The sequence below is a fragment of the Chelonoidis abingdonii genome, chromosome 1 (assembly GCF_003597395.2).
Source record: "Chelonoidis abingdonii isolate Lonesome George chromosome 1, CheloAbing_2.0, whole genome shotgun sequence".
Taxonomy (NCBI): domain Eukaryota; kingdom Metazoa; phylum Chordata; order Testudines; family Testudinidae; genus Chelonoidis; species Chelonoidis abingdonii.
Genome location: NC_133769.1, coordinates 220,344,630 through 220,357,713, shown reverse-complemented (window position 1 = coordinate 220,357,713; position 13,084 = coordinate 220,344,630). Strand labels below are relative to the sequence as shown.

The 13,084-nt window shown below is 40.1% G+C and overlaps 1 protein-coding gene across 9 annotated transcripts in view; it reads right to left on the bottom strand.

The window, feature by feature from the left end:
- The window catches only part of LOC116825693 (dystrophin), a 1,328,444-nt gene that overhangs the window by 238,085 nt on the left and 1,077,275 nt on the right, over nt 1–13,084 (bottom strand). For all 9 annotated transcript variants that reach the window (XM_075059803.1, XM_075059815.1, XM_075059808.1 and 6 more), the window contains one exon: nt 3,154–3,300. In XM_075059803.1, the coding sequence (XP_074915904.1) occupies nt 3,154–3,300 (147 nt within the window). The remainder of the gene's footprint in view (nt 1–3,153; nt 3,301–13,084) is intronic.

Below are 13,084 nucleotides of genomic sequence, written 5' to 3'. Positions count from 1 at the left end.
ATTCAGGTATGAATACAGTGCAGACAATTACTGATCAATGATACAAGTTGCCTAAATATAAGCAGTTTATTCTCTCTCTCTACACCCAGCACCCTCTTATTTTAAGCAAAAAGAATATATTATTCAATTATGCCATTTCCCCTCACATCCTGTCACATCCTGATTCCTTTAAGATGGGCAATCTGCTTAGGTTCTTCCTTCAAGACAGGTTTATAGATATGCTGCAATGTTTTTACCTCTGTTCTTTAGTTATCAGAATGCCTTCCATGCACTATCATACTTATTTCCGTAAATATGAACGAAGTATAAAACACTATCTTACCACCACTGATTCATTTGTTCTGTCTGCTCCAATATCTTGCCCTGACACACTTTGCTACAGATAGATAGATAGACAGACAGATAGACAGACTCATATAAATATAATATATTCAAAGTGGATTAGTCTCCATCAAAATATTCTGAACATCAGATACAATAAGTTTGGATGTTCTTTTCCCTCCCCAACACCATGGCCAATTCTTTCATTTCAAATTCCTATCACTTGGACAAAACTATTTCTGAAACACATCTCCCTCAACCTATCCACTACAGCCGCTATGTTTAGTAATATTACACTGGAGAACATGGAGAGCACTTTATCCTTGGTTCTGTTTTTTCATCTTATGCTAGTCTGTTTTAATAATGTCTCCTGTGCTCCATAGTCAGGGTCTGGAAGGATGTGGAGCTGTTGCGTTTGGTTTAAGGTCCAATACTATTAACACTTTATCTGAATTAGCATGTTCATTGCTACTCTTGATGCAAACAAGCTTTTTTTCCTGTTAATAGTCACATAAGATGCAGCTGATGTAGCTTCGTGATATGTACATCACTATTTAGATGTGTTGGATTTTCCAAATGAATAATTTTTGCTTGTACACCTACACCACATGGCATTTAATTAGGAAGTGGTTTAGATTGCCCTTAACATGACCAACAAAGTATGTATCCAAGAGGTTTGGCTAAACCAGGCACTTCCCCAGCTGGACTGGAAACCAGGACTGGCTATCAGGCATACCAAGATTTACTGTTCTGTACATAGGCGCTGAGTTTCTAATCTACCAGGGAGTGCTCCCCTCTGGCTCCACCCAAGTCATGCCCCAACTCCACCCCTTTCCTCAGCCCTCACCCTGTTTCTTCTCTGCCCAGTTCTGCCCCCTCTCGCAAGCGTGCTGCACCCTCACTCCTCCCCACTCCCGCCAGCACCTCCTGATGTCACGAAGCAGCTGATCCATGGCAGGCAGGAGGTGCTGAGTGGGAGGGAGAGGCACTGATCGGTGGAGCCTGCCAGCGAGCAGGAGGTGCTGGGGGAGAGGGAGGTTTTGGTACGTGGGCTGCTGGTGGGTGCTCAGCACCCACCATTTTTTTCCCAGGGGTGCTCCAGTCCCAGAGCACCCATGGAATTGGTGACTATAGTTGTGTGATGAAGAAAATCTACAGGCCAATCTGGGAGGGAGATTGGCTAGTGGAAGGGCTCATAGGATTATTAGGAATGGAGCCTGCTGCTAAGAATGAGCCAGCAAGAGAAGCATATGGGAAGATAGAGTTGCAGGAGCAGCTGGCAAAGAACAAGAGACAAATTCTTGGAGAAGGAAAAGTTGAAGAGACCTATATCTGGGATCTCTTGTGGGACACAAAGCAGCAATCAGATAATGTGTCAGGTACCCTGCTTGAATGGTATGATGACACAGGTGCACTGGCTAGAGGAAATAGCATTAGCACGAACAGCACAGAGGACATACTGAGGTGATGCATGGGGGCGGGCATGTGCGGTCATGTGCCCCTGTCCCAATTTGCTGCTTGGCTTGTACTGAGCATGCTCAAGAACACTGCTGAAGCCGGCTGGCCTCACTCTGCCTCCCATCCCCCCCGTCACACATGCTATCGGCGGGCACTGGTCATCTTTGATCATGTGCATGAAAAGAGGGAAAGAGTTTATTCTTATCCATGGAAATCTGAAGTCTTATGATAAGACTCAACACTTTACATTATTCAATCCAATTCCAGGCTTATCTTGCACTTCCTACCTACCTACATATGTTTAAGGTGTCCCTGTTAAAGTCAATACACTAACTACAGTTTCTCACAGACTTTGGAATGCAACACATTGCAATACATCTGTGCATGCACACATACACGTCACCCGTTAATCTAAGTTGGGGGTCACTTGCATAAAGTAAAAGAAAATCTGTAATATATGCATATTAGATGGCTTTGCTGGAAAATAATGAAGAATAACTAAACTTAAGTGGATGTACAGCTCTGTAAAACCTGTTCTATAATCTTTTCAATTTTTGTTTTCATTTAAATTTGATATTCATTCTGATGTGATAAAATATTGTAATACTTTTTCAGCTTTAAAAGCAAACTCATAAAATCCACTTTTTTGATTACTTTAATAGGATTACTGAATTCTGCCAATGAGTAACGAATATAATGCTTTGTAATTTTATATTTGATTCCACAGGTGTGATTTTAATGGATGTACTGCACAGGATCACTAAGCTGCTTGTACAGGAAAGTATTTAAAATTAATGTCCTTGGAAGTTATTTAAACAGAAAAGAGAACGCACTGGAGTTGTGAAAATAAACTCTCTAAAGTCAGTCTTCCATATGCAGTACAAAAGAGCTGTAAAGACTGGATATGCCTAACCCACAATAAAATTGTCATATGAAATACATGGTAGCGTAAATTGCAACAAATGCACATCTTTTGGTGTTTATAATTGTTTTACAGTGATGAAATTTAAAAAAAAAATTCTGTTCCTGAAGAGAGAATTTTAAGCAACCAGCTAGAAGCATACGTTTAATTACACATGGGCTACATGCTAATTATCTACAATTAATAGGGTTAGCTCAATTTATCATGTTCTTGAGAAAGACAGATTTGAGTGGTCAGAAATATACGAGGAAAACCATTTACAATATCAACTTTTCTTTTCTTTCTTTCTTTTTTTTTTTTAAAAAGGTATGCACACTGTAATTTGCATAGCAACAATTTTCTCTATCACTCAGCATATTTTCATAGCTCTTCCACTGGGACAAAACACAAAACACAAGAAAAAACATGTTCCCATAAATGCAGAGGTTCAAAAATGATTAAGGCAATATTACCTGCAGAAGCTTCCACCTTGTGTTCAGGTCTTCCAGACAGTTGAGATTATATGGAGAAAGCTGTATATCAGAGGAGGTGAACTGGTGAGCAAGCTCATTGACATGATTCACATTTTCTTTAATGGGTGCAATTTCTGCTCGGTAAACCTGCGTGAATGAAACATAAAGGGTATGTTTATATAAACAATAATCTCCAAAGTTATGGTCTCCACTATTTGATAATTGACCATAAGGGAGATTCTGGCAATTTTTTAAAAATGAAAAATGTAGATTCAGGTCAAGAGAAAACATTTTGAAAGTTTGTGTTGATTCCACTGAATTTTTTCGGACTGAGAAAAAAACAAAACAAAACAAAAAACAAAAACCCTCAACTAAATGTTTAGTTTTGATTTTTTAAAATAAAATGTTTTGATTTTTTTTATTTGAAATCACTTTGTTTTGAATTTTACCTCCATTGCGTTTTTTAAAAGATGAAAAACTCTTTAAAATGGAACTGTTTCATTCAACTCCAAACTACTATCTGTTTTTCCCCCTTAATACATTTTGGTTTAGCCAGAGAACTGTAAAATCAGTAATTCACACAGCTCTAGTTCTGAGCCCCAAACAGAAAGGAAGGAACACATTGATCATGAATATCTACATTCTTTTTATATAGCCAGGCCTTTATTGTGCCTTTCAGGCACAACTTGCATTTGAGTAGTTGCATGTTAAGAAGAATCATCAAGGAAAATTTTGGCCAACTCAGCCAGATTTTCTCATAGGGCTCCCAAGGAAGCATTCACTTTAGCAGCTGTTTCCTGACCCTTTAAATACATGTGACATTTGTCCCCTATTGTGCTGGGTCAGTATGTTTCAGGCCTTGGCTACACTAGTGCTTTACAGCGCTGCAACTTTCTTGCTCAGGGGTGTGAAAAAAACACCTCCCTGAGCGCTGCAAGATACAGCGCTGCAAAGTGCCAGTGTAAACAGTGCCGCAGCACTGGGAGCGCGGCTCCCAGTGCTGCAAGCTAAACCTCATGAGGATGTGGAGTATGTGCAGCGCTGGGAGAGCTCTCTCCCAGCGCTGGCGCTGTGACCACACTCGCACTTCAAAGCGCTGCCACAGCAGCGCTTTGAAGTTTCAAGTGTAGCCATACCCTCAGCCTTAGACCTCTGGAGGCCATAGTGCCACCAGTGATACCAACACGGAGCAACTAGATACATAGGGGGGAAATCCTGGCCACATTGAAGTCAATGGCAAAACTCCCACTGACTTCAACAGAGCCATGATTTCATCCAATGTGCCTGGAGCATGTATATGAATGGAAGGGGATTAGGAGAAGAGGCTTCATCCTCTTCCATGTGGATGCAAGGCCAGCCACAATGTGGCCCTTAATATTTTGTAGTGAATTGTAAATTTCTTTTTAAAAAGATAAACCTTACATCACCTGAAAGAACTGTGCATAACAATATTATTATTTTAATAATTTCATTAAATGCTTTTAAAACTCATCTATCTCAGCGGTTCTAAAGCTGATCCGCTGCTTGTTCAGGGAAAGCCCCTTGCGGGCAAGGCCAGTTTGTTTACCTGCTGCGTCCGCAGGTTTGGCTGATCGCAGCTCCCACTGGCCGCAGATTGCCACTCCAGGCCAATGGGGGCTGAGGGAAGCGGCATGGGATATGATGGACACCCTTCCCGCAGCCCCCATTGGCCTAGAGCAGCGAACCGCGATCAGTGGGAGCCATGATCAGCCGAACCTGTGGACATGGCAGGTAAACAAACCGGCCCTGCCCGCAAGGGGCTTTCCCTGAACAAGCAGCGGACCAGCTTTGAGAACCACTGATCTATATCACTGCAAAACAAAGAAACCAAAAACCTTCCAACTGACTTTATTTCAAAACGGGCAATAACAATTTGAGGAAGTTCCTACAATGCATCTCAACACGTTCTCAAAGTGCTGCCACATTGATCTCACATACAAAACATCATGACAATCTGCTGTGGAGAGGTGTTTCTATGCAGATCTTTGACCTGTTACAGTGTTTCATATCTGTATTTACTAAGGAGACATTTAGGGAACTCTAACATGATATTGGTACATTTTGACACAGTGTGAGTCACTTCTAAGGTTACAAATTCTGTCATTTTCAGGTGCACTTTGGGTAATGTGCACAAGGACAAGATAATGTCCTTGGAATATTAGCCTTGCCTTCTGTCTCTGAGTATGTGCATTTTGCTATATAAACCATATGGTAAAACCTCAGAGTTACGAACTCCTCAGGAATGGAGGTTGTTCGTAACTCTGAAATGTTCGTAACTCTAAACAAAATGCAATTGTTGTTCTTTCAAAAGTTTATAACTGAACATTGACTTCAGACAGCTTTGAAACTTTACTATGTAGAAGAAAAATGCTGCCTTTAATTTAAATGAAACAAGTCCAGAAAAAAATTTCCTTACCTTGTCAAATCTTTTTTTAAACTTTCCCTTTATTTTTTTCAGTAGTTTTCATTTAACACAGTACTGTACTATATTTGCCTTTTTTTTTTTTTGGTAGGGACGGGGGGTGTCTCTGCTGCTGCCTGATTGCATACTTCAAGTTTCAAATGAGGTATGTGGTTGACTGGTCAGTTGATAATTCTGGAGTTCATAATTCTGAGGTTTTACTGTATATGATCTGTAACTTATTTTGGACAATTCAACTATTGAAATGACCTCCTAGAAATTTCTTTACCAGAATTAGCTGTGAACATTATTCCATGAATAACCAATATCTGACTGAAACTTGAGAGTGCTTACAGCTTAACACTACTCAGACTTTCTCAGACACTTGAAAGGTTAAATGCCACTAACTGACAATAGGGCATAGATCTCCTAAATATTGTCCATGACTCTCAATCAAAAGCTAGATTCTGACTCAATTAATTATAATACCTCACACGACTTCAATAAGATTCATATGCTTATGAGTTAGCAGGACTGAATTTAACAGATAAATTTAAGTGGTTAGTTAATGCCTCTCTCCCTCCCCCCAGCATACAGTGAAATGTTCTTTAATGGCCCACTGAAACAAACACGAAAAACATACTGATTTCAAACAATGTTTATTCTGAAATGCAAGCAGGGAGACTGATTTAAGTGCCCTGAAAGCAAAAATCACGCTAAATTAGATGCAAGGAATGTTATTCACCTCACCCTTTCACAAGTCTGACATCAGTGAAACTCCATTGAGCTCATTGGAGTTACTCCTGATTTATATTATTGTTAGTTGAGAGAATCTGGCTTATGGTGTGGAGATGAGGGCAGAATTTGGCACTTGCAGTCAGATCTTGCAAAGGCTTCCATATGTACTTAAGTTAAGCATGCGAGGAAAAAAAAATGAGGCCAGTAACGCTTTACGTAAAATACAGGCATATGTCTTTGCAGGATCAGGGTCTTAGTCAATATAGATATGCAGAGTGAATATTGGCATATTTATTATTTCATATTGTCATAAACAGATAGCTAAGGGTTAATGTCGCTTTCACCTGGAAAAGGTTAACAAACAGTGACCTGCAAAACCTGACCAGAGGACCAATCAGAGGACAAGATACTTTCAAATATCGGTTGAGGGAAGCTTGGGTGTGTCTTTTGTTCTGTCTGCTGTTCTCTCTGGTTTCTGAGAGTGACCACACGTACCTACAGGCTCTCTAATCTTCTATTCCAATTTTGTAAGTACAAAGGTAGAAAGGCGGTATAGTCTTTTTAATTGTTTTTCTTTATTTGCAAATGTGTCGTTGCTTGGAAAGTATTTTTAAATTGTATTTCTTGGAGGAAGCTTTTTCTCCAGTTTCTATAAGCTGAAAGACCCTGTTTTACTCTTGACATTACAGCGATTTCTTACTCTTCTTCTTTCTTTTGTAAAAACTTCTTGTAAAAGACTGATTAATTTTTCCCACTGGTTTAACGACAAGGAAGGGTCTGCACTCACCAGGGAATTTGTGGGAAAATGAACAAGGGGGAGGAAAAACCTGCTGTCTGTGTTATCCTCTCGGGGTCTCTCGCTCCGGGGAAAGGGGAGGAGTGGGGGAAAAGGTAAATGCCTCTTTTGCTTTAGTCATTGAGCTTGATCTCGTATTGCCTCTGGGTGAGGTGGAAAGCCTCTGTTTTAAGTTTCAAGGAGTTGAATCCCAGTGATCTTCTAGGGTAACCCAGGGAGGGAAAGCCTAGGAGAGGCACTAGTGAGGGAAAGAGTTTACTTTCCTTGTATTAAGATCCAGGGGCTCTGGGTCTTGGGGGTCCCCAGGGAAGGTTTGGGGAGACCAGAGTTTATCAGGCACTCAAAGTCCTGATTGGTGCCAGCGTATCAAATCTAAGCTGGTAATTAAGCTTAGAGGAATTCATGCTAGTACCTCATTTTTTGGACTCTAAGGTTCAGATTGGGGAAAGATACTATGAAACATGCAGTAAATTATATGTAACTATCTTACCTGTTTCATTTATTTACTGATAAAAATAGTCCACATATTTTATATGTGAAATATTCTTTAAATAAATACCCCATTCCCCCCCTCATCCAGAAAATAAATTCAGCGCTAGCAACTTGATATCTTGAGAAATATCAATTGAGTATGTGGAAGGGTGAAAAAAAAAGTTTGATAAAAAAAAAATTCATTTTCAGCATCCCTGGAGAAATATTATAATAAACTATGGAAATCAGGAAAAAAAAACCCCTCTGAAAAATACTTTTAGTATATCCTTTCAAAACTTCAGAGGTTCAAGACAATATACTATGAGCTAATGCCATGCTATGTTCATGCACTCAGGAAGATGTTTTATTTGCTTTATATGTATTGTGACAGACGCAAACCAGTGGGGTAAAGTAGTCTGGTAGAGGGCAAATATACTGGGCACTGCATGAGTAGTTTTCTGTTCCCTGAGTGACCAGAGCAGGGGCTGCACTAGAGTAATCAGGAAGCTGCTAGAACCAGTTAAGGCAGACAGGCTGATTAGAACACCTGCAGCCAATCAAGGCAGGCTAATCAGGGCACCTGGGTTTAAAAAGGAGCTCACTCTAGTCAGGTGGGGGGGAGCCAAAGAAGAGGAAGTGTGTGAGAGGAGTTGGGAGCAAAAGGCACAAGGAGCTGAGAATGAGAAGGTGTGCTGCTGGAGGACTAAGGAGTATAAGTATTATCAGACACCAGGAGGAAGGTCCTGTGGTGAGGATAAAGAAGGTGTTTGGAGGAGGCCATGGGGAAGTAGCCCAGGCATTTGTAGCTGTCATACAGCTGTTACAGGAGGCACTATAGACAGCTGCAATCCACAGGGCCCTGGGCTGGAACCTGGAGTAGAGGGTGGGCCTGGGTCCCCCCCAAACCTCCCAACTTCTGGTCAGACACAGGAGAAGACGACCCAGACTGTGGGGAAGATCACTGGGGTGAGCAAATCTGCCAATAAGCACAGGACCCACCAAGGTAGAGGAGGAACTTTGTCACAGTATTAATATCCCTACATCAAAACAGCTACAGATTTCATTTTCTACTTTTATCTGCAGAATTGAAATGGTTTTTTCATTGTTCACTGGACTGAACTTATAACTCCCTCCCCTCCCCTCCATGTCACTACTCTGCAAATAAAATTCAGCCAATTCATTGACCAAACAGAAAACAGAAATAGGGCGAATGGAAGTATGGGCACGTAATTCAGATAAGCACTTCTTTTTCCAGTTTGTTAATACTGATTTAATACACAACTTGGAAAAAAGAAGATTCTATTCTCCTGCCAACATGTTCCAGACATCCCTTGGTAAGTGACTAAAAGTCATGGTTTGAAAACTAGCAGTAGTATAAGCCATTTTGTTCTTAAATCCTTGTAGACATATTTGGGCCTTCCAAATTACATTGATTATAGTGAAAAATTCCACCTCTGGTCCAAACCTCTGGTCAGCCAATTTAATTGTGTCCCCTATTCCATTCAGTTATATGGGGTTCTAATGTTGGTTACTGGGAATAAGTTACAAACTTCAGTTAGGACAGGAAAATAGAACTGACCATTTTAATTGTTCAGGACTGAATTAAATGGGAAATCTAGATTATTGATTCTCAATTTGTAAGCTTTATTCTTTTTTGTGTCATACTCTGAGGTGAACTCAGCTCTTATCACATCTATTGTAGTCAATTCAGCATTTCTCACGACAAAAAACATACCTAACCAATCTATCATCATAGAAAAGCCCAATAATCATTTTAATGGATGTCCTATGTATGTAGAAATTTATATTGACAAAGCATATGAGAATTCTCATAGGTGACCTTTTTGCAAAAAGCAAGACTTAGTAAATTAAGTCTAATTTACTTAATAAATAAGTAGATAATAGTCCACAAAGTTTGCACATGTACAAACTAAGGACAAACCTTTGAACTCTGTAGTCTTTGTAATCTTTTTTCCAGTTAATCTTATGTATATGGTCATGCAGCATTAAAAAATATTCATTGAAAAACATCAGCACCCTAAATTGCCTTTAGATTCCCTGGGGCATAAGGACTTGATCCTGCACTATTGAAGACAATGGTATTTTTGCCATTATATTTAACAGAAGAAGGATCAGACCTTAACTGAAGACAGTAGTTCAGGGAAACCACTTAAGCATATTCTTAACTTTAATCATGTGCTTAAATCCCAACTTGACTTGAGAACGTGTTTTAGTGCTTTGCTAACCTGGGGCATAACTGAATAAGTTCAGATATTTAGATACTGGTCTTTATTTCTATATGTGCAAAATTGCACTTGTAATTATCTGCCTCTAAAATTGGCTCAAATATTGGGCCCAATGGAAAGTGACAGATGGTTACATTGCGTTTTTCTAGATTAAGAAGAGGCTGAGGAAATGTTGTGATTAACCTAGTATGTGTTATTGACCTAATCATGACCTCTTATTCTTATCTAGACAAACCAGTTGATAAGATGAAATAAGTGCAAAAAGGGTTTTTTTCTACATGTTGAAAGGGCTGAAGTGTGAATGTGTAGGAGGAAAAGCAACCAAGGCATAAGGAGGATGTAGAATGGCCTAAGATAAGGCGCATCTACACCCTTCCTCCCTGCATACAATTTATTTTATATTTCACCCTTCTAATAGTTGCTTTTCCTGCTACAACCTCATTCGTCTGCATGTGAATTACACTGAGTTATGCTTGCTTATGCTGATTTTCCAATATGTCCCTCTAAGTTCAATTATTAATGTTGTACTTTTATTAAAATTTCTATTAACTTGTTACACACACAACTCAAAACAAAAACCAAAAACAAACTTATTCAATGATTTATCGATATATAATTAATCCAAATAATTTTACAAATAAAAAACCAAGAGAAAAAGAAAAGTTTGTCCAAATTAAGATCTGAACTCCATAGGACATGTATTATTTTAAAAATTAGCTATTTAAAAGACCAAGTTAAACAAGATACATTATTAGTGATAACTTGTCTACTTCTCCTAGAGTACATAAACCCACAACTATGGGCTTGACTATGCTACAGACTCTACAGACTGAAGCTGTAACATTGTAGCACCGCAGTGTAGAGACTTTCTATATTGAAAGGAGGATTTATTTTTTGCCTCTGTAGTTAATCCACCCCATCGAGAAGCAGAAGCTAAGTCCATATAAAAATTCTTCCACTGACCCAACGGTGTCTATGCTGGGACACAGATCAGCCTAAGTACATCTTAGAGGGGTAGCTAGGTTAACCTAAATTTTAAGCATAGACCAGGTCTGAGATGTTTTAGCTGTGGAATGAGAGGAAGTTAGCTCTAATTCTCTTTTGTTTAAAAGAATTATTTTAATGATTTGTCTTTTTTGTATTGGAACTACTTATATAACTATCACATTTACATCTATAGGCTGATGAATACATCCTCTCTCCAAATTTGGTTTCCTTTACTAATAAAATGTTTATAATCAGCTACAACATACTTCAAAGAGAAGCCCAATAAAAAAATTAACTTGACATAGATTTAACGGACCTTCAGCTTGGAAGCCTCAGTATGATGGAAGTTGATATAATTGTGATTGCACTTTGACTTATCAATTCCCTTCAGTTTTCTCATGCCTTCATATTTCTTTCATTTACTATTTCCCTTCTAATAAAAAAAAAAAGGCAGGGTACATATTGTTACAATTCTTTAAATCTTTCTTTTGTAAAAAGTTCCTTGTTCAAAAACAAAACAAAATACCAGACTAAGGGCCCTCTGTCATATATACACATACTTAGCAGTATTACACAAATAGTCCCAACAAAATCAGTGAAACTACTCAAGATGTAAATTACTGCTCAATGTGAGCAAGTTATTGTCATTATGAATGGAGAGCTGGCTGTATTTTAAAGGAGCCTTATTGAACAAACCAACCCGATGTGCAGAAGGAACAGCAAATATGGCAGGTGACCAGCTTGGTTTAACAGAGAAATCTTCTATGAGCTTAAACACAAAAAGGAAGCTTAAAAGATGTGGAAACTTGGACAGATGACTAGGGAGGAGTATAAAAATATTCCTTGAGAATGCAAGGGTGTAATCAGGAAGGCCAAAGCACAACTGGAGTTGCATCTAGCAAGGGATGTGAAGGGTAACAAGAACAGTTTCTACAGGTGTGTTAGCAACAAGAAGGTGGTCACGGAAAGCGTGGGACCCTTACTGAATGAAGGAGGCAACCTAGTGACAGGTGATGTGGAAAAAGCTGAAATATTCAATGCTTTTTTTGCCTCAGTCTCCAGACAAGATCAGCTCCAAGACTGCTGAACTGGGCAGCACAGTATGGGGAGGAGGTGAACAGCCTTCAGTGCTGAAAGAACAGATTAAGGACTATTTAGAAAAGCTGGACATGCACAAGTCCATGGGGCCGAATGCAAAGCATCCCAGATGCTGAGGGAGTTGGCTGATGTGATGGCTGAATCATAGAATATCAGAGTTGGAAGGGACCTCAAGAGGTCATCTAGTCCAGCCCCCTGCTCAAAGCAGGACCAATCCCCAACTAAATCATCCCCCCCAGGACTTTGTCAAGCCTGACCTTAAAAACCTCTAAGGAAGGAGATTCCACCACCTCCCTAGGCAACCCATTCCAGTGCTTCACCACCCTCCTAGAGAAAAAGTTTTTCTAATATCCAACCTAAACCTCCCCCACTGCAACATGAGACTATTACTCCTTGTTCCGTCATCTGCTACCACTGAGAACTGTCTAGATCCACCCTCTTTGGAACCCCCCCCTAGGTAGTTGAAAGCAGCAATCAAATCCCCCCTCATTCTTCTCTTCTGCAAACTAAACAATCCCAATTCCCTCAACCTCTCCTCATAAGCTCGAGGCTCAGCCCCTTAATCATTTTTGTTGCCATCTGCTGGACTCTTTCCAATTTTTCCACATCCTTCTTGTAGTGTGGGACTCAAAACTGGACAGTACTCCAGATGAGGCCTCATCAATGTCGAATAGGGGGGAATGATCACTTCCCTTGATCTGCTGGCAACGTCCCTACTTATACAGCCCAAAATGCTGTTAGCCTTCTTGGCAATAAGGGCACGCTGTCGACTCATATCCAGCTTCTTGTTCACTGCAACCCCAAGGTCCTTTTCTGCAGAACTGCCGCTTAGCCAGTCAGTCTCCAGCCTGTAGCAGTGCATGGGATTCTTCTGTCTTAAGTGCAGGACTCTGCACTTGTCCTTGTTGAAACTCATCAGATTTCTTTTGGCCCAATCCTCTAATTTGTCTAGGTCCCTTTTTATGCTATCCCTACCTCCAGCGTGTCTGCCACTCCTCCCAGTTTAGTGTCATTTGCAAACTTGCGGAGGGTGTGGGGTCAATGCCATCCTCCAGATCATTAATGAAGACACTGAACAAAACAGGACCCAGGACCGACCCCTGGGGCACTCCACTTGATACGGCTGCCAACTAGACAAGGAGCCATTGATTACTACCCGTTGAGCCTGACAAT